Below are 20,470 nucleotides of genomic sequence, written 5' to 3'. Positions count from 1 at the left end.
TAACACCATTTAAAACTGCTTGCGGTTTTAATGTTATATCTGGTTCCTGCAATATGGTTGAAAATCATTGAGAAAAATGGCATGGGTAGCCCTCCCTGCCCATTACCAGCCTATTTGGGTCTTGTACGCAGATTAGGGGAACCCTGTACCCATATTAAAAAAAGGAAATGCGTGTGGCCCCCAGGCCCTATATACTCAGAACAGCAGTATACAGGCGGTGCAAACAAGACAGGGACTGTGTAGGTTTGTTGTGTTAAGTTGAATCTGTTTGTAATTTTCAACTGGTACATTTTTAAAGTGTAGCTCCAGTCAAAAAAACGATTTTTAAGCTTTTTGGAAAACATAGGGAAGGGTTATCACCCCTGTATAATTTGTTTTGTCGTCCATCTTTTTTCATCTCACTTGCTGTTGTCTCCTTCCGTTTGCAAGTAGGAGATGTTTGTAAATTGGATGTTTGAAAGTAGGGGCCTGCCCTATATGCTCTGCAGAAATGGTGGAACAAGGTGTTGGTTTTGCCACAACATTGTAAGCCCTCAAAGTGACTCTTGGTGGGCGCTGGAGCGCCCTGCTGTGAACGATTATATCAAGAATTGTAATTACATGCCATTGTTGAACAGTGGTAGAAAAATTGACCTTTGGTGGTTGTGGTGCTGGTGCCACAACACTATAAGTCCTTACCGTTACTCTGGGTGGGCACAGGAAGGGGCCCTCCTGTAAAATATTATATCAAGAATTGTAAATACATGTCTCTGTTAAACAGGGGCAGAAAAATTTGGCCTTAGGCACTGCTGCTGGTGCCACCACACTGCAACCTCTCCCATATACTCTAGTTTTATTGCAGGAATTAGCCCTGCTGCAAAGCATTGCATCAAAAATTGTACTTAAACGCCCCTGTTAAACAGGGGCAGAAAAATTGGGCCTTAGGCATCACCCAGAACCAGAAATGTTCTTCCAACATATCAGCGGAGGAGGAAGAGGATAGACAATCAACATAACAGGACAGTCACTCAGCATCAGCATAGGCAGTCTTGAAGGGATGTGATATTTCAAAAAAAAATTATTCTGTTACATCAGCTTCAGGTGCTTGGTAGCTGTGGGTGATCCAAGACTGATTCATCTTGATTAAGGTCAGTCGATCAACTGATTCGGTGGACAGGCGCACCCTGTGATCGGTAACAAAGCCACCAGCAGCACTGAAGGTGCGTTCCGAAAGAACGCTGGATGCAGGACAGGCCAGTAGCTCAATTGCATACTGTGCAAGCTCTGGCCAGTGATCCATCCTCAAGACCCAGTAAGCCAGAGGATTTTCGGTGGGAAAGGTGTCCAAGTCTGACCTTGCCCCTAGGTATTCCTGCACCATGTAAATCAGACGCTGGCGATGGGTGCTGGAACCGATCATACCTTGGGGCTGCGGACTAAAAAATTGTCTGAAAGCATCAGTCAGACGGCCACCTTCTCCACCGCTCCTTCTGACCGATGCCTCAGCAACACGTTGTCCAGGACCAGGAGTTTGTAACCTCCCAGTCTCTGGGAACGCGTTGCACAGACCTTTCTGCAAGACCTCCCGGAGATGTCTCATCCTCTGCTCCCTCTGCGATGGCAAGATAAGGTCGGCAACCTTACCCTTGTACCGTGGATCAAGGAGAGTGGCCAGCCAGTAATGGTCCCTCTCCTTGATCCAAAGAATACGAGGATCCTTCCGCAGGCTTTGCAGGATCAGGGAGGCCATGCAGCGTAGGTTAGCTGAGGCATTCGGTCCGGAGTCCTCTGGGTCACTAAGGACAACATGATCCGCAGCTACCTCCTCCCAGCCACATACAAGTCCACGTGTTTCTTGGGACTGTAAATCATCCCTACAAGACTGCTGCTGCTGCTGCTGCTGCTGATGCTGAGTGCCAGCCTCCACCTCCATGCTGACACAATCATCCTTCTCCTCCTCTTCCTCCTCCTCATCCTCTTCCTGTGTGATGGGTGGCACAGCAGGAACACTGTCTGGATAAAGGGGCCTTGAGAGGCAAGGAAGTCCTCCTCTTCCTGCCTCTGTTCTGCCTCAAGTGCCCTGTCCATTATTCCACGCAGCGTATGCTCCAAGAGGTGGACAAGAGGTACAGTGTCACTGATGCATGCACTGTCACTGCTCACCATCCTTGTGGCCTCCTCAAACGGTGACAGGACAGTGCATGCATCCCTGATTATGCCCCACTGGCGTGGTGAGAAAAAACCGAGCTCCCCTGACCCTGTCCTGGTGCCGTAGTCGCACAGGTACTCATTGATGGCCCTCAGCTGCATGTGCAGCCGCTGCAGCATGGCCAACGTTGAGTTCCACATGGTGGGCATGTCACATATAAGGCGGTTCTTGGGCAGGTTCAACTCCTTTTGGAGCTCAGCCAGCCGAGCACAGGCATTAAATGATCGGCGGAAATGCACACAGACTTTCCTGGCCTGCTTCAGGACATCCTGTAAGCCGGGGTACCTGCCTAAGAACCGCTGCACCACCAGGTTAAGGACATGAGCTACACAGGGTACATGGGTCAGTTGTCCCTGTCAGAGGGCGGAGAGGAGGTTGGTGCCATTGTCACAAACCACCATTCCTGGCTTAAGCTGGCATGGCGTCAACCACCTCTCGGCCTGCCCCTGCAGAGCTGACAAAACATCCGCCCCAGTGTGGCTCCTGTCCCCCAAACAAACCAGCGCAAGCACGGCATGGCATCGTTTTGCCTGCGTACTTGCGTAGCCCCTGGAACGCCTACGAAGCACCGCTGGTTCTGAGGACAGAGCACTGGAAGAGGCCATGGAGGAAGAAGAAGAGGAGGGGGTGGAGGAGAGAGGTGTGTCACAACCAATAGTAGCATTTTGGAGGCGTGGTGGTGGAACAACCACCAACACTACTGCACCTTGTCCTGCATCCTTCCCAGCTGCCAGAAGAGTGACCAAATGGGCCGTGAAAGACAGGTAACGTCCCTGTCCATGCCTGCTGGACCATGAGTCAGCGGTAATATGCACCTTATCACTGACCGCCCTGTCCAGCGAGGCAAGGACATTGCCTTCCACATGCCGGTAGAGAGCCGGAATCGCCTTCCGTGAGAAAAAGTGGCGTTTGGGGACCTGCCACTGAGGAACCGCACATTGTACAAACTCACGGAAGGGGGCCGAGTCTACCAACTGAAAAGGCAGCAGTTGAAGTGCTAGCAATTTAGCCAAGCTAGCATTCAACCGCTGGGCATGTGGATGGCTGGGAGTGAACTTCTTTCGCCGGTCCAGCAGCTGGGGCAGGGACATTTGCCTGCTATAATCGGACGTGGGTGTACCGCTAGCAGAGTTCCCGGAAGCACTTGGCTGTGACACACCTAATTCTACACCTTCATTCCTCTCAGAGCAGGTTTCAGAGAGGACTGAAGGTCTAGTGGGGTTGGAGATGCCAGCTGATGAGGAGCAAGGAGAGGTCCGCTTTGTTCTTTGGTGTGGGTCTTTGAGGTACGCTTGCCAACGAGCTGCATGGCAGGTCAACATATGTCTGGTCAAGCATGTGGTGCCCAAGCGGCTGATGTTTTGGCTACGGGAGATACGCTTGAGACATATGTTGCAAATAGCAGCGGTGCGATCTGATGCACTCGTCTCAAAAAAGGCCCACACCAAAGAACTTTTAGAATAACGCGCAGAGGCAGCGCCCTGCACAGGCGGAGCTCTGCGGTGTGATTCAGTCGGTGTACTGCCCCTAAGCTGGCCCCCGGAGGGCATCCTGCCTCGTTGGACATGTGCCTCCTCCTCCTCTCTTCTTCCAGGCACCCATGTGGAGTCAGTGCCCTCATCATCCCCTCCCTCTTCATCGCTGTAGCAAACCTGGCAGTATGCTGCAGCTTGTGGAACATGACTGCCAGATTGCTGTCCTTCTTGAGCATCCCCTCTCTCTGCGCTCACGCTACTGCCTTCCTCTAGCTGAGTGTCATCATCAGAGCCCACAAAACACTGGGCATCCTCCTGGAGCATGTACCCAACACTGTGCTCAAAGAGTTCAGGAGACTCCTCAGGAGGACGTGGTGGGTCTAGGGAAGGAGTCACTGATGATGACATTGAGAGGAGGGAAGACGATGCGTTGGCAGCTGCTTTGCTAGTACCCTGAGACTGGGTGAGAGAGGATGAGGAGGATGAAGAGGGCTTGGTCATCCACTCTACCAAGTCGTTGGCATGTTGCGGTTCAACATGTCCAGCTGCCTAAAAGAAGGACAAGCGTGTCCCATGGCCACGTGCTGATGACAATGCACCGCGTCCACGACCAGCACTGTTGTCTCTAGACACAGAGCCTGCTTGCCCTCTTTTATCGGCTCGCGCCTGTCTGCCTCTCCTTGCTGGCCTTCCAGACATGGTAATGGCCTGAAGGGAGTTGGGTAAAACAGCAGTGTAATGGAGTCACACAACACCCACTAAGCCCTGCAGATGGCTCTATTAGAGAACAGCAATAAAGGGTAGATACAGGTGTATATTGTGCTGGAGGCACAAAAAACCCACTAACTCCTGCAGATGCCTTTTTTATAGAACACCAGAGATAAAGGGGTATATACAGATGTATACTGTGCTGTGCTGGAGGCACACACAACTTCCAATAACTCCTGCAGATGGCAAGTGGGCTCAAATAGATAAGAGCTATGTAGGTGGATATAGCGGTGTGTACTGGGTACAGAGCACGCAGACAGCACGCACAAGCTCCTAACAACACTGACTGCAAGCGCTATTATAAAAGATAGATCACTAGCTATATAGGTGAGGTGAATATAGCGGTGTATACTGCGGTCAGGGCACACAGACAACAACCACTACACAACAGCAAGATCAAAAATCGGCCGAAAACGATCGGTGTGTACTGTGTTGAAGGTACACAGAACACCCACTAACTGCTTCAGACGCCAACACACTACACTAGGCCGCCGCGCTGGCGGCCTTATATAGTGTGGGGCGTGTACTACACAGCCTGAGCTATGATTGGCCACAGGCATCCTGCCTGTGGCCAATCATGGCTCTCCTCGCTGCTGGTGCTGTGATTGGCCAAGCATGCGGGGTCACAGTGCATGCTTGGCCAATCATGAGCCAGCAATGCACTGCGATGATGCAGTGCATTGTGGGCCGTGAGCGCCACACGAATTTGGCACGAACGGCCCATAACGTTCGGAATTCGCCGAACGGGCGAACAGCCGATGTTCGAGTCAAACGTATGTTCGACTCGAACACAAAGCTCATCCCTAGTGGTCTGTGAAGCTCTGGTGAACTCCATGCCCAAGAAGGTTAAGGCAGTGCTGGAAAATAATGGTGGCCACACAAAATATTGACACTTCAGGCCCAATGTGGACATTTTCACTTAGGGGTGTACGCACTCTTGTTGATATCGGTTTAGACATTAGTGGCTGCGTGTTGAGTTATTTTGCGGGGACAGCAAATTTACACTGTTATATAAGCTGTACACTCACTACTTTATATTGTAGCAAAGTGTAATAGAGACATGTACGTAGCTGTAGTGCAACGTAAGCGTAGGACATACATGACAGGGTGCAAGGCTTACGCAGGGGAATGGTACGAGGGGTTAAGAAAGTTACAAGGCTTACCTGATTGGAGGATGGTGTAAGAGGGGGTGGAGTAGAGTTGATGTGAAGGCACGTGAGTCTAGGAAGGTTAGCAGTCTGGAGCAGCAGGTCAGGAGGAACGTTCCCGCCCGCCCGCCCTTTAATGGGGAGGGTTGGTTGGCTATGGGGTATACATGTGTACGAGTGGCGGTAGGGTCCTTGACGGCTGGTATGCAATTTATCTGTTCCAAATTAGGTTTTGGAAAAGTTAGGACCCATCATGGGTATGGAGTCCTCCCGGGTGGTCTGGCGGCTGGCCAGACTGACGGGCTAATAAGTTGGGGGTCTGTGGTCAATTGGTAAGTCCCCGAGGCAAGTTGGCGGCTGGGGACGAATGCCATAAAAAGTTGGGATTACAGGCTCAAGAAAAATGGGGTCGTCAGGGATCAACAACTGTTTATCTGATGAGCTGGTTTTGGTTACAGGAAAATATATGGTAAAATAAAATGGTTACAGAAGTTTTAAAGAAGAAAGTTTAGTTTGGTTTATTGTTTAAATAAAGGCCTGAAAGGCCATTTACATCCAGCAGGTGTCTGTGTAATTTTTTATAGAATAAGGTATAAAAGGGGTGTACATGTATGGATTGGTGTAGTAAGGTATCTGGCTACCTTGTCATGTAATTTCATCAGTGTTGTCACTAGGGATGAGCCGAACACCCCCAGTTCGGTTCGCACCAGAACCTGCGAACGGACCGAAAGTTCGCACAAACGTTAGAACCCTATTAATCACAATGGATGCGAACGTTTGAAATCTAAAGTGCTAATTATAACGGCCAATATGCATGTTATTGTTCTAAAAAGGGTTTGGGGACCTGGGTCCTGCCCCAGGGCACATGTATCAATGCAAAAAAGTTTTAAAAACTGAAGTTTTAATGATGCATGAAGTGAAAAAAAAATGAAATATTCTTTTAAATATCGTACCTGGGGGGTGTCTAAAGTATGCCTGTGAAGTGGCATGTGTTTCCCATGTTTAGAACAGTCCCTGCACAAAATGACATTTGTAAAGGAAAAAAAGCCATTTAAAACTGCTTGCGGCTTTAATGTAATGTCTTGTCCTGGCAATATGGATGAAAATATTTGAGAAAAAATGGCATGGCTACCCCATCACCCCCCAGCCCAGCCCATTACCAGCCCCTTTGGGTCTTGTATGGCTATTAAGGGGAACCCCACACCCAAAATAGGTTATGTTAATGTTAGGCAGATGCCTGTGTTGCACAAATGAACTACACAACACCAGCAACGAGGGGGTAGATTCAGGTGTATGCTGTGCAGGAGGCACACTACACTGGCTGAATATTAGGCAGATGCCTGTGTTGCACAAATCAACTACACAACACCAGCAATGAGGGGGGGGGGGGTACATTCGGGTGTATGCTGTGCAGGAGGCACACTACACCCACTGTAACAGCTCTGGGTTAGGAAGCAAAGCAAAGCTGACACTGTCCCTGCCTATCCTGCTCTCTCCCTGAACACTACACTCACTGCAACAGCGCTATCTAAAGAAGTAAAGTACAGCTGACACTGTCCCTGCCTATCCTTCTCTCTATGAACGCCGTAACACATTACACAAGGCCGCCGCACTGGTGGCCTTATATAGTGTGGGGCGTGTACTAAACCCCCTGAGCTATAATTGGCCAAAGGCATCCAACCTGTGACCAATTATGGCTCTCTTCGCTGCCGGCGCTGTGATTGGCCAAGCATGCGGGGTCACAGTGCATGCTTGGCCAATCATCAGCCAGCAATGCACTGCGACTGGCGCAGTGCATTGTGGGCCGTTCGTATCACATGAATTTGATGCGAACGGCCCACAAAGTTCTGGTTTTGACAAACGGCCGATGTTCGATTCAAACATGGGTTTGAATCGAACACCGGGCTTATCCCTAGTCGTCACGTGAAATGATATAATAAAATTACAAAATTTACAAAAAATGTGAGGGGATATATATGTAATATAGATATATATTGCACGATTCTGGCTAAAATGAGAATCACTATTTTTTTTTGCTTAGAATAAAGAGCATGATTCTCATTGTGTAACATCATCATCATCTTTCACATTATACAAAAAAAATTGGGATAACTTTACTATTTTTTATTTTTTTATTCATTAATGCAGAATTCTAGCAGAAAATACTGATTGTAACTTGTAAGCAACAAACTGACCTTAAAATTACCTAATTTACAGACTGAAGTTCATCCCTTTGATATAAGAACAAAATGTTAAAATGTTTCTCTTTATCTCCGCCTAAGCGATTTTGTGATAAACTTGGCAGGCTGCCCGTTTTTTTTTTTTTTGTTGCTTTGACAGCTGTCATCTGTGAGCAGAGAACTCTCTGCACTGAATCAGAAAATGCTGTTTTAAAATCTTAAAGGAGGCTGAATTATGCTCTCGATTCTTTAACGATTAATCGTGCAGCTCTATAATATATCATTTTCGGCATATAACATGCACCTTTTTCCCCTGAAAATAGATGGTAAACAGCACCTGCATGTGCAGGGGGGGTGGGGATCGGGCGGTCCGCCCCAGGTGCCACACATTGGGGGGGGGGGGGGGGTGTCAGGCCACTGCCCTGCCTCTCCTGGGACTGGAACAGCACTGTCAGTATACTTTAAAGTAACGAAAACATTACTACCAGCCTTTTCTCATACACTGCTCCTCCTGTGTCACTCTCAATGTAAATCAAAGCCTCTAAATACCTCAATTAACGCTGCTCTTTCTGGCCGCTCTCCCCCTCTTGCCACGCCTCCTCCTCGAATGTAGCTTTTGATTGGAGGAGGATAGCGCTTACATGACCGTCAATGAAACATCAGAGAAGAGCAGTCACATGACCGGGTCCACGAAACTGAGGTATTTAGAAGCTTTGATTTACAATGCGGGGGGGGGGGGGCTTTATAATGAAAGGGGTCTGTGTACTGTGCAGGGGGTCTGTGGAAAGATTCTTTTTTTCCTGAAACTTCCCTCTTAAAGTTAGGGTGGGTGTTATACGTCGATAAACACGGTATATATACTGGGGGTGGGCCAGGAAATGATAGAAGGGAATGGGGTATAAGGCTTGGTTCACACTTGTGCAATGCGGGAACCCTGCATCCACTGAGGGTTCCTGCATTGCACAGCTGTTCACAGTGCCATTTGCGGGAGCGTCCTTGTTAATGACACTCTATTTCAGCTCACATATCTCACATATCTCACTGTGAACTGACAGTTCAGACATGAATTGGAATGCATGGGTGTATGAGTTGCGACCGAATGCGATATCAGTCATATTATCACATTGCATGTGATTTGCAGTGCAGTGCGAATCTGATGCCATCTTGCACCATGCACTGTTTTGAACCGGCACTTAATCCACATTAGAGCAGGTGATGCACATAGCTGAACACAGAAGCCAGTAGCACATGTGAATGGAAGTACACACGGTTGGAATTTCCAATGGAAAATGTGCAATCGGATTGTGTTGTCGGGATTGTGGTGTGTGGGCTCCACCGGACTTTTTCCGTCTGAATTTCTGACACACAAAGTTTGAGATCTGGATCTAAAATTTTCCAACAACAAAATCTGATCCTTTAAATTCCGTTTGCGTGTAAACAAATCCTACGCACAAAGTGCCACGCATGCTCAGAATAAATTACGAGATGAAAACTATTGGCTACTGGCCGCTTTATAGTCCCGACGTACTGTTTTACGTCACCTCGTTCTGAACGATCGGATTTTCCGACAACTTTGTGCGACCGTGTGTATGCAAGACAAGTTTGGACCAAAATCCGTTGGAAAAAATCTGACGGAATGTCCGTCCGTGTGTACAGGGCATTACAGATCTAGCAGAATCACTGTAGCAAGGAGGTAAGATTTTTAAAAGCAAAAGACTGCAGACTAGACTGTGACATCACCCCCATGCCACCATTTAGAAATTTTCTGGTGTTCATGCACAATATGGGTCTATTGTGTATGCGAGATGGAGCACATGATGTCATGCTATTTATCTGGCACGTGCACCATGCAACATCTTAGTAAGTTATGAGTCTGCAACAGTAGGTATATAAAAAAAAAAAACTTAAAGCACAAGCACAGTGAAAAAAAAATAGGACCATGTTCTATTTTTTATTTGGCATGCAGCCTGACCGTATCATTTTTATTTATTTTTTTAAAGTAAGACTTCAAATGAGCTTTAAAAGCCTTCTTGCACTACTGCAGCACTGTACAAATGGCATGATCATTTTATACTCGCAGATCCCTTTAACCTACTTCTCATGGCCTTTCAGGAGTGGAGAGGATTGGCGCTGTCACCGGCTCACACTGAATCGAGAAGTCTTGTCAGTGGCGGGGATGAATCGTTTCTTGCCTCTTCTGGACAGTGTTGGGCAAGACTTTGTTCGCAGGGTTTACACTCAAGTGGAGAGGAGTGGTCGGGGAAAATGGACAGCTGATTTGAGTGATGAGCTCTTTAGATTTGCATTGGAATGTAAGTATAAAAAAATTTAAAATCTGTGTTAATATTTATTATTGGTAGATATTAACCACTTGCTTACTGGGCACTTAAACCCACCTCCTGTCCAGACCAATTTTCAGCTTTCAGCGCTGATGTACTTTGAATTACAATTGCGCAGTCATGCTACACTGTACCCAAATTACATTTTTATAATTTTTTCCCACAAATAGAGCTTTCTTTTGGTGGTATTTGATCACTTCTGTGGGTTTTATTTTTTGTTAAACAAATTTAAAGAGACTGCATTTTTAAAAAATAAATTTATATATTTTGTTATAAAATTTTGCATACAGGTAATTTTTCTCCTTTATTGATGTACGCTGATGAGGCAGCACTGGTGGGCACCAATAGGTGGCAGTGATGGGCATTGATGGATGGCAATAATGGGCGCTGATTGGTTACACTGATAGGCAGCACTGCTAGGTGGCACTGATTAGCACCACTGGGGGGCATTGATAGGTGGCTCTCGTGGGCATTGATAGTTGGCACTCATGGGCATTGACAGGTGGCACTCAGGGCATTGATAGGTGGCATTAATGGGCACTGTGGGCACTGGCAGGTGGCAATGGCAGGTGGCACTGACAGGGGGTACTGTTGGCACAGAGGAGGCAGATGTGTCTCCTTCCTCTTCGGGACTGATGTCCCTGCAACATAAGCTGGTGATCTGCTTTTTTTTCTCCTCACGCTGCCAGCCCTTGAGGTCCGCGCTGTAGCCGTCATTCGGCTAAGGCCCGGACCTCAGGTGGTTAACTGAAGCATTGCATTGGCCAGAGATGTCACATAACTTATACATATTAATAGTATAGGAGTGTGGAATAGCACCACCTTCTCTACTAATAGTTATACCAATAAGTGTAATTATGAAATCGCTACAATATACTTGGTAAAATGTTTTGATGTGAGGCAAGGGAATACAACCACTGTAGAGTTAAAGTTTATGTACAGTATAGCCAAAACTTTTTGGATGGGAGGGGAAGGGTAACAACCCCTGCCAGATATTTTTATTTATTTTTTATACCTGTAGTGGCGGCTCCTGAAGAGCACACCCTATGCGTTTTTCAAAGTTAAGGTTATACCTAAACTGCAGTTTGGTTTGGGTACAATTGTCTAAATTTGGACTTCAGCATCAGTCTGACTGGACTGTGAGATGTTCAGCCTGGCCATAGGGGGCACTGTCTCTTCTGGCAGGCATGGAACTATGGTCTGGTTAGGTGCTTAAGTTACTCTCTCTCGGAGCCCGCCCAGTGGGAGTAGCGCTCTTACTGTGCTTTCTGGGAGAGGGTATTTAAGATGCGGACGTCCCATGGTTCGGGGTTCCGGTCCAGAATGATGTACTGACTTCATGGTTCTGGTCCTCCTGACCAGCCCCCAGGAAGGCTATGGCCTGGGGTGCGGATCCACCCAATCTTGATGTCTCGGGGCTGGCTAGCCCGAGGTGAGGAAACTAAAGGAGGATTCTGAGGTGGTTGGGTGCCGTCTCTGGTTTGGGAGAGACCCAGTGACTTCAAGCATTCCAGGGGAGGACTCTTCAGAAGAAGACCACGTACGGGTTGGTTTCTTAGTAAGAGCTTGGAAGGGCTGAAGTACCCAAGAGAATCCGGTCTCGTGGATATCGCCAAGCTGGCTGAAAGATCCAGGTATCACACGAGTGTTCTACAAGTTTAGTTTCCCTAAGTGTTCTACAACGTCTGTGGCAGAGACATTATCTTGTATGTTCTACAACAACGTCTGTGGCAGAGACTTGTTCCTGAGTAAGCACCTTGTTGGCTGCTAGGCCTTGTGAGAGGACTGTCCAACTTCAGTGAACATCCAGTTGCGAATGACTATTCTCTGGATGAAGTCAAAGTAAGCAAGTTCTTCAACATTTTGACTTTGACATTAAGAGTACCTGAACTTCCTTTCCAACCCTCTGATCCCAATTTAAGAGACTGTTCATTGTTTACGTTTTTGCAAATAAAATCCATTCAAGTGGATCTGTTGTCAGTCTCTCAAGTTACTGGGCCATCTACCACGGGACACCCCTAGACGTGAAGCGAGTGGAACAGAAGGTAACGGTAAGCCCAAATCTAACCATCAGCTCCTTCCGGGGTAGTGCTACATACCATTGAGGAAAATTCCCTTTATCTCCTTTCCCAAATCCTGAATAAGTCATCTTAAAAAGTAAGGGATATTTCCCTTTTAGACAATTGTCCCCTAAGCTGTTTCCCTATTAGAAAATTCCCCCTTACCTGGAGACAGGGCCACCTTTAATATTAATTGGACCCTGAGCAAACATTTTCTTGCAATTTCGCTCTCCATCTGATCTGAGACATACAATAAATAGCAGCTAGACTCAAAATCAGTTTTACTGAATAAGATCAGGCAACAATTGTGCTTGGTTACCAGAGGTTACAGTGTATCATTAGCACTTACTGACCAGTTGCTAGAGGTTACAGCACACATTACAGCTCATTGGTTAGTTGCTAGAGGTTACAGCACATCATCTCCTCCTGCACACTGTAGACTTGGGTGGTGAGGAGACCCATCAATAGACAGAAAACACCTAGGGATCCTAGAACTCCTGGGATCAGTGGCAGTGCTGGGGAGAGGGGAGTGTGTAAGCAATGGCAATGCTGATTTTTTTTTTTTTTTTATACCGACTCCCAATTATGAAGAGGAGTTTAAACACTGACCACCAATGTAATGGAAGCATTCACAGTAACCACCAATGTAAGGAGGAATTTACACTGGCCACTAGTGAAAGGATTGTGTACCAAGCACCAATGTAATGAGAAGATTTATACTGACCACCAATGTGACTGAGACATTTAGTCTACATTCCCATTTGTGTGTGTCGGGAACGCATGTAAAATCGCATTACTGACACCCCAGAAATGTGCTGCCTTTTAGCAGATACACAGCAATGCCATCAATTGTTAATGACACCCTCACACATCTTCTGACGTGCTGTGGAACAGTGTGGTTTTGAAAACGTGTTAGGGACTTTCTTCTGCATTTCTAGAGCATAGATCAGCCCATTAAAATTAAAGGGCTGCCCTACACGTGGAATAGAAGGGGGGATTTGGGACTTTATATGAGGCAAGTGATCAAATATCAAGTACAGATTATTATTATTCTGATTTCTAAACATGGCACATTACAATAAAAATGTAAAAAAATTCAATTTCATATATATATATATATATATATATATATATATATATATATATATATATATATACACATAACATAAGTACATTACATATTCATATATGCTTGAATATTGGAACAGTCCATCCCATTAACCAGTCCTTGTTCTAGTAAATACAATTTCAAGTTGTATATTTTTGTATAACATATCTAAAATTGTTTTGTGATACAACCTAAATAATTAGTGGTGTTGATAATAGGATTTTTTATATACAGCCTACCTGTAAAATCCTTTTCTTGAAAGTACATCACGGGACAGAGGAGCTTCATTACATAGTGGGTTATATAGGCACCTCTGGTGATTGGACACTGGTTAACCCCCAATTAAGGAGAATTCCTCCCCTATATAACCCCTCCCATATGGGAGGCACCTCAGTTTTGTAGCAAAGCAATAAGAAACCACGTAAAACCCAAGAGGGGCGGGAGCCCTGTGTCCCATGATGTACTTTCAAGAAAAGGATTTTACAGGTAAGCTGTATATTAAAAATCCTATAGTGGGATGTCCCAAAGCAATGCTCAGTTTGAGGGGAGGGAGACACAGATCAGAATTATAGACCGCCAAGGACCGGAGGATCTAAACTGCAGCCTGCAGTACACTGCGCCCAAAGGCGGTATCCTCTTGCCCTCTGACATCCACCTGATAAAATCTGGTGAATGTGTGAACTGATGACCAAGTTGCAGCCTTACAGATCTGAGCCAGGGAGGCCTGGTGATGCACTGCCCAAGAAGCACCTATAGCCCTCGTTGAGTGGGCTTTCACTTGAAAAGGAGGGATCTTCCCCTTTACACTATAGGCCTGAGAAATAACCAAATCCACCTTGAGAGAGTGGATTTTGATGCCGCCTGGCCCTTCCTAGGGCCTTCCGCCAAAATAAATAAGCAATCAGTTTTTCTTATCTGAGCAGTTGCCTGAAGATAGATACTGATTGCCCTTACCACATCTAAAGTGTGCAAAGATTCTTCTTCTGTGGACTGTGGGTCTGGAAAAAAGGATGGTAGGATTACGTCTTGATTCAAATGGAATCCTGAAACCATCTTAGGCAGAAAGGACCTGTTGGGACGCATTACCACCCGGTCCTTATGAATAATTAGATAAGGTTCCTTGCTGGAGAGAGCTGCTAGTTCTGACACTCTTCTAGCCGAGGATATGGCTATCAAGAAAACCAATTTTTTAGTCAAAAGAACTAATGAAGCCTGATGCAAAGGTTCAAATGGTTGCCCCTGCAAAGCCGAGAGAACCAAATTCAGATCCCATGGGCATGTCGGAGGTTTGACTGGCGGCCTTATCCGCATAGCCCCCTGGATGAAAGCCCGCACAAGGGAATGTGATGCAAGTGGCTTCTGGAAAAACACTGACAAGGCCGAAATCTGCACCTTGATAGTGCTTACGGCCAAATTCAATTCTAGGCCTGACTGGAGGAAAGCCAAGATCCTGCTAATGACATACTTTCTAGGATGTGTAACCTGGGGTACAGGTAGCAGGTATAAAGCTTCCTGGGATGAGCAGTTTCTCAGGCACAGATACCAAATCCAGAGATGAAGTGACAAACAGTGCTGTGTTTATTTGTGTTATATACAAGTCCAAATACAGGTGCTGTACAGTGTTCCAGAAAACAAAATAAAGGACAAAATAGCAAAAGACAAATCCTAGCCGTGTCTCGGCAATAAATGTACAATCTGCAGGCCCTCACTACCAGGCTGAACAAGCCTAACACTTGTCAGTCTCTACAAAAACTGCTTAACAGCTTTTACCAACTTTACTCTCTTCACAGACCAACTTTGTATGTATGTCCCAGGCAGAGAGCAAAGGCTGTCTGCTCAGGTGAGCTTTAATTAGCCTGGGGAAGAGGACCAAGACCCGAACTGGATCATGGATCACAGATTTCTGAATGTGTACGAGAGGAGCCTGGGAGACGTATAAACCCCGAACAGGACTTTTCCTGGCTCTCTCTGGGACGCTCTGCTACAGATGCCATCCTCTGGGTTCACACCAGGAAACATATGCCTTCCAGATTTTGTAGTAAATAAGCTTGGAGGCTGGCTTTCTGGCATTGACCAGAGTAGAAAGGACTGGCCCCGAAAGCCCACGATCCCTCAGAATGTGGGTCTCAGCAGCCAAACCGTCAAACTCAGACTGTGTAAAGCAGGATGGTAAATTGGACCCTGCGAAAGCAGATCTGGCCGGAGAGGGAGTATCCACGGCCTGCCTACTGCCAACTTCATGATCTCTGCGTACCAAGGTCGTCTGGGCCAAGCCGGGGCTACCAAAAGAACCTACTTTGTTTCCCTCTTGACTCTTCCCAGGAACCGTGACAGAAGCGGGTACGGTGGGAATGCATAAATCAGATTGTACTGATTCCAGGGAACTGTCAGAGCATCTGACCCCTGAGCAAGTTCATCTCTTGTCCTTGACACAAATTTGTCCAGCTTTCTGTTGAATCTGGACGCAAACAGATCTACGTCTGGAGTACCCCACCTGCGACATATGTTCCGAAACACTTCGGGGTGCAAAGCCCATTCTCCTGGGCACAACTGCTGGCGGCTCAGAAAATCCGCCTGCCAATTTTCCACTCCTGGAAAAAAGACTGCAGAAAGGCATGGAACATGCCTTTCTGCCCAGGCAAGTATGCGATTCACCTCTCTTTGAGCAACCAGACTCCTGGTGCCACCCTGGTGATTGATATAGGCCCCTGCTGTGGCATTGTCGGACTGGACCCGAACAGGGAGACCCCGTAGTCTGTAAGACCAGTTTATGAGAGCCATATAAAATGCCCGGATCTCCAAGACATTTATAGGCAATAGCTTCTCGATCGCAGACCATTTCCCCTGCGAGCACATCTCCTCCAACACTGCTCCCCAGCCTGTCAGGCTGGCATCTGTGGTTATAATCTTCCATGGAAGAGGAAGAAAAGTTTTGCCTTTCAGCAGATTCTCGGTTTGTAACCACCAAACGAGACTCTTGCGTGACCCTGGGGATAGACACATAGGAAGATCCAAGGCCTGGGGCTTCCTGTTCCAAGCCGCAAGGATGCATCTTTGCAGAGGCCTTGAGTGGAACTGGGCGAATAGAATGGCCTCGAAGGAGGTGACCATTTTTCCTAACAGTCTCATGCACAACCGAATGGGGGAAGATCTTCTGCCCAGAATTAGGCGCAGCAGACCCCCTATAGCCAAGGCTTTTGGCCTTGGTAGAAACACCCCGTCCTGAGCGGTGTCGATGACCATGCCCAGATACTCCAACCTGGTAGCAGGCTGTAGGGACGACTTTTCTAGGTTTATAATCCAACCTAGGCGTTCCAGGTGTTCTAGCGTCCTGGTAACACTGTGGTTCAGGAACGCTACTGTTTTCTCTATGAGAAGCAAATCGTCTAGATAAGCCATGACGGCTATACCCTGAGCACTTAGGTTTGCCAAGAGAGGGTCTAGAATCTTTCTGAAGACTCGAGGAGCCGTAGCGAGACTGAACGGCAAGGCCACAAATTGAAAATGGCGCCGATCTCGCGTCATTTTCCTTAGATACTTTTGGTGTGCGGGAAAAATTGGCACATGAAGATATGCATCCTTGATATCTATTGATGCCATAAACTCTCCCCCTTGCAGGGAGGAGACCACAGAGCGTATTGACTGCATTCGGAAGGACCGGATGCGTAAAAACAGGTTCAGATCCTTCAGATCCAGGATAGGTGTGACCCCTCCATTTGGCTTTGGATTGGTGAAGAGATTTGAGTAAAAGCCTGAACCCTGTTCTTTTGGGTCCACTTCCACTATCACCCCCTGGGATAGTAAGTGATCTAAGGCCAGAAATAGCGGTCTTTGCTTTACTGGATCTTTGGGGATCCTTGACCTTAGGAAGCGAGAAGGTGGAATCTCCTGAAACTCTAGCTTGTAGCCCAGAGATCCCGCAGGAGCCTTCCCCCCACTCGGCCGAGCGGGGGCACCCCTTCACAAGGAAGCTTTTGGGCTCTGCTTGGCAGGCTTTCGCCCCCAAGCCTTTTTCTGCCCCTGGGCCCGGCCTTGAGCCTTTCCTGTAGAGGGAGGTTGGGAAGGCCATCGCCACTGCTTAGGGCTTGATGCTCCGGGAGAGAGAGAAAGCCTAAATGATGGACGTTTGCTCATTTTGATTGAAAGGAGAGTAGATTTACCCCCTGAAATTTTTTGGACGAATTTGTCTAATTCTTCTCCAAATAAACGTTCCCCTTTAAACGGGAACCCAATCAAATGCTTCTTGCATGATAGCTCAGCTGCCCAATTTTTTAGCCATAAGGCCCTTCGCATGTGTACCAACAGGAGAGACAAACAAGATGCTTGTTGGACAGAATCCAAAATCGCATCAATCATAAAACACAGAATTTGAGGTATTTCTGCATAATTCTCCACTTCCTCACTGGGAAGAAGGCCAAGCATCTGCTTAAAGTGGATGTAAACTCCCCTATCGTTTTCAGCCAAGGAAGCTGCCATCTTTGCCTCTATTTAATCTTCAACTGCTATGGTGCTGCACATGTGATTCGATATGACACCAGCCATTGGATGGTTTGATCGTTTGGCTGAGAGCACAGCCAATGTGCAGTTAGCATTCCCGGCATGCCTTTTTTTTTAACTGTGTAAATCCATGGGTTTACTTACACTTTAACTTGTTCCTTGAGGAACTGACACAACCCTACAGCTGCGACTGTAGGTTGCACTACAGCGCCAGTCATGGAAAAGGAGGCTTTCAATAATGTTTCCAGCTTCTTATCAGTTGGATCCTTAAATACCTGAGCATTATCCAAAGGACAGGTCAGGTTTCTATTCACACAAGAAACAGCCGTATCGACAGATGGGACCCCCCATTTCTTGGTGAAACTTTCCTCCTGAGGATAAAGCATAGAAAACCTTTTGAGGAGGAGAAAACAGTTTATCGGGATGTCCCCAATCCTCATACAACAATTCATCCATTAAGGGATGAATTGGAAAGGAAAAGGTAGTCTGTGGGATTTTCCTGACCCCCAGTGAAGAAACAGAGGATGTGGCGACCTCAGCAGCGGCATTCTGAATGTGGTACACACCAACTCAGTATAATACTGCACCTGTTTTCTGAGCGCCTGGGAGGAGGGGACTCTCTCCTCTTCCTCTGATTCATCCGACTGCTCATGTTCCCTGTCCCAAGATAGGGATCTCTCCTCATTGTCAGAGGTGTCACCTGAAAGAGGAATCTCAGCAGAGGGAGGGGATCTACCCCTTTTTCTGCTATCTTTTAGGGAAGCTGAAATAAAATTCATGATTCTCCCTTCAAAACCCTCCAATGTAGCCTTAAGGGAGTCTTCAGTGACATATACCGGGGCTGAAACATTAGGAGAGGCTGCAAAACCTGACAGGGGCACTGACTCATCCTGCGAGGCTGGCTCCAGTCTTGCAGGGGGGGATGGTAATCTGCAGGCATTTTTAGAACCCCTAGACCTAGGCGGTGATTTACCAGTGCCCTTGTTACCTCCCCCTGAGACCCTCTTACGAGGAGACATAGTCCTAAGCTACAAAGCAAAGCAAAGAGGTACTAGTACAAAGCGCAATCACTGTTGTGCTCCAAGTCTCACAATAAATATATATGCTTTATATGCTTAAACTGCACAACCTGATGCTGAGTAGGTGTCTTAGGTTTGCCTGGATCCAATCCCTTAGGATGCTTATTGCCCACAGCTCCTGTGTCTTCCACTTACAGCCCCCTGGCGCTCTGGGCTTTTTAAAATTGCCGCTTGGCGCCTGCGCAGTACAGCGCCGTGCACGCCGACGTGCATGGCTCGCAACCACACCCCCCCCTCCATTAGCATGGGAGCACGCTCAGCGCGCATGCACGCGTGCACGAGGACTGTCGGTCGTCCAGGGGGGAAGAGGATCACCAACGGAGCCGCGCGGGACCCCTAGACTACGTGGGACCCCTGTTTTACCTTTATTGTGGCAGAGATTGCAGTGGAGACGTGAGTCATCTGGAAGAACCAGGCTCCACTGAGCGTGTGTATCTGAAAGGCATGCAAGTATGCATCAGGCTGCGCTTACTCCCTCTAGTGGTGGAAACCAGGTAAGACATACAACTACTCAAATGAAGAAATCCATAATATATAATTTATATAGGATTAACTTCTCTTACCTGTCCTCGCTGCAGGAATCGCTGAAAACAGACAGATCCCAGCCTTCACCCATCACAGCGGGCGGAGTTGTGCCAACCTTTAGGATTTTTTGGGTTCCTTCTCAGAGGAACCTCTTACCTGGACCTTGTAAAAGACTCTGCCAGAAACTTTCGTGCCACTATGTAAATAGTACACCAAGTCTGGTTTTCCCAGAGCCCAGGCTTCCAATAGGAGAGGACTTACAGGCAAAACCTTGTTTCTTCGGATGACGAGGCCCGGGTACCATACCATCTTGGGAGTTAAAATATCGGCCCGAGATATGGATGCGGTTATCATAGCCCTTAGGCCCCCGCAGGGACCTGCACAGAGCTTTCTTCATAGCACATGTCTTACGTGACCAACCACCTTAGACACTGGCGAAAAAACTGAGGTGCCTCCCATATGGGAGGGGTTATATAGGGGAGGAATTCTCCTTAATTGGGAGTTAACCAGTGTCCAATCACCAGAGGTGCCTATATAACCCACTATGTAATGAAGCTCCTGTGTCCCGTGATGTATGATCAAGAAATTATGTTTGCATCCCATTTATCTTGATGCGTTTCGTGGTTGAAACCACTCATCAGGAGTGGATGCCTTAGTATGTCTAAAAAGAGCATAATAACAATGGGTCAAGTGCATGGCTCAAACAGGATATATTGAATAAGAGGGGGAGGAATAAACAGTCCCACTTACACAACATTAGATGGGAGAGGCATGTGGTGTGATGGAAAAGGGACCACTGGATTGGTCTGTTGCGGGTACTGAGGTGGCAAGAACCGGGACATGGGGGCGGGCACACGTGGTGCCCCCAAGAGGGAAAGGATCTCCATGAGTAACAATTAGTAATAGAAATGTCTTCAACCATATGTGTAAAATGAATGAGTTGAAAAACTCTTGGGTGGTAAAGTATATTCGATATAGACCATTATACCAAGGAGAATCGAAAACATAGCCACACGAAGTGTATAAAATGGGGAGGTGATCCTAACCAAGGGTAGAACCCAGACTCCAAGTGTAATAAGGCTACATGCATAGTAGTCAGTGAG

At 47.1% G+C, this 20,470-nt stretch overlaps 1 protein-coding gene across 1 annotated transcript in view; it reads left to right on the top strand.

The window, feature by feature from the left end:
• The window catches only part of CYP11A1 (cytochrome P450 family 11 subfamily A member 1), a 141,322-nt gene that overhangs the window by 48,747 nt on the left and 72,105 nt on the right, over positions 1-20,470 (top strand). Inside the window, exon 3 of the mRNA XM_077473833.1 lies at positions 9,872-10,071. Coding sequence (XP_077329959.1) covers positions 9,872-10,071 — 200 coding nt within the window. The remainder of the gene's footprint in view (positions 1-9,871; positions 10,072-20,470) is intronic.

The sequence above is a fragment of the Lithobates pipiens genome, unplaced genomic scaffold, assembly GCF_037356315.1.
Source record: "Lithobates pipiens isolate NorthernLeopardFrog02 unplaced genomic scaffold, aLitPip1_a1.2 Scaffold_8, whole genome shotgun sequence".
NCBI lineage: Eukaryota > Metazoa > Chordata > Amphibia > Anura > Ranidae > Lithobates > Lithobates pipiens.
The sequence above is the reverse complement of the archived record's forward strand: the minus strand, read 5'-3'. Positions and strand labels throughout refer to the sequence as shown.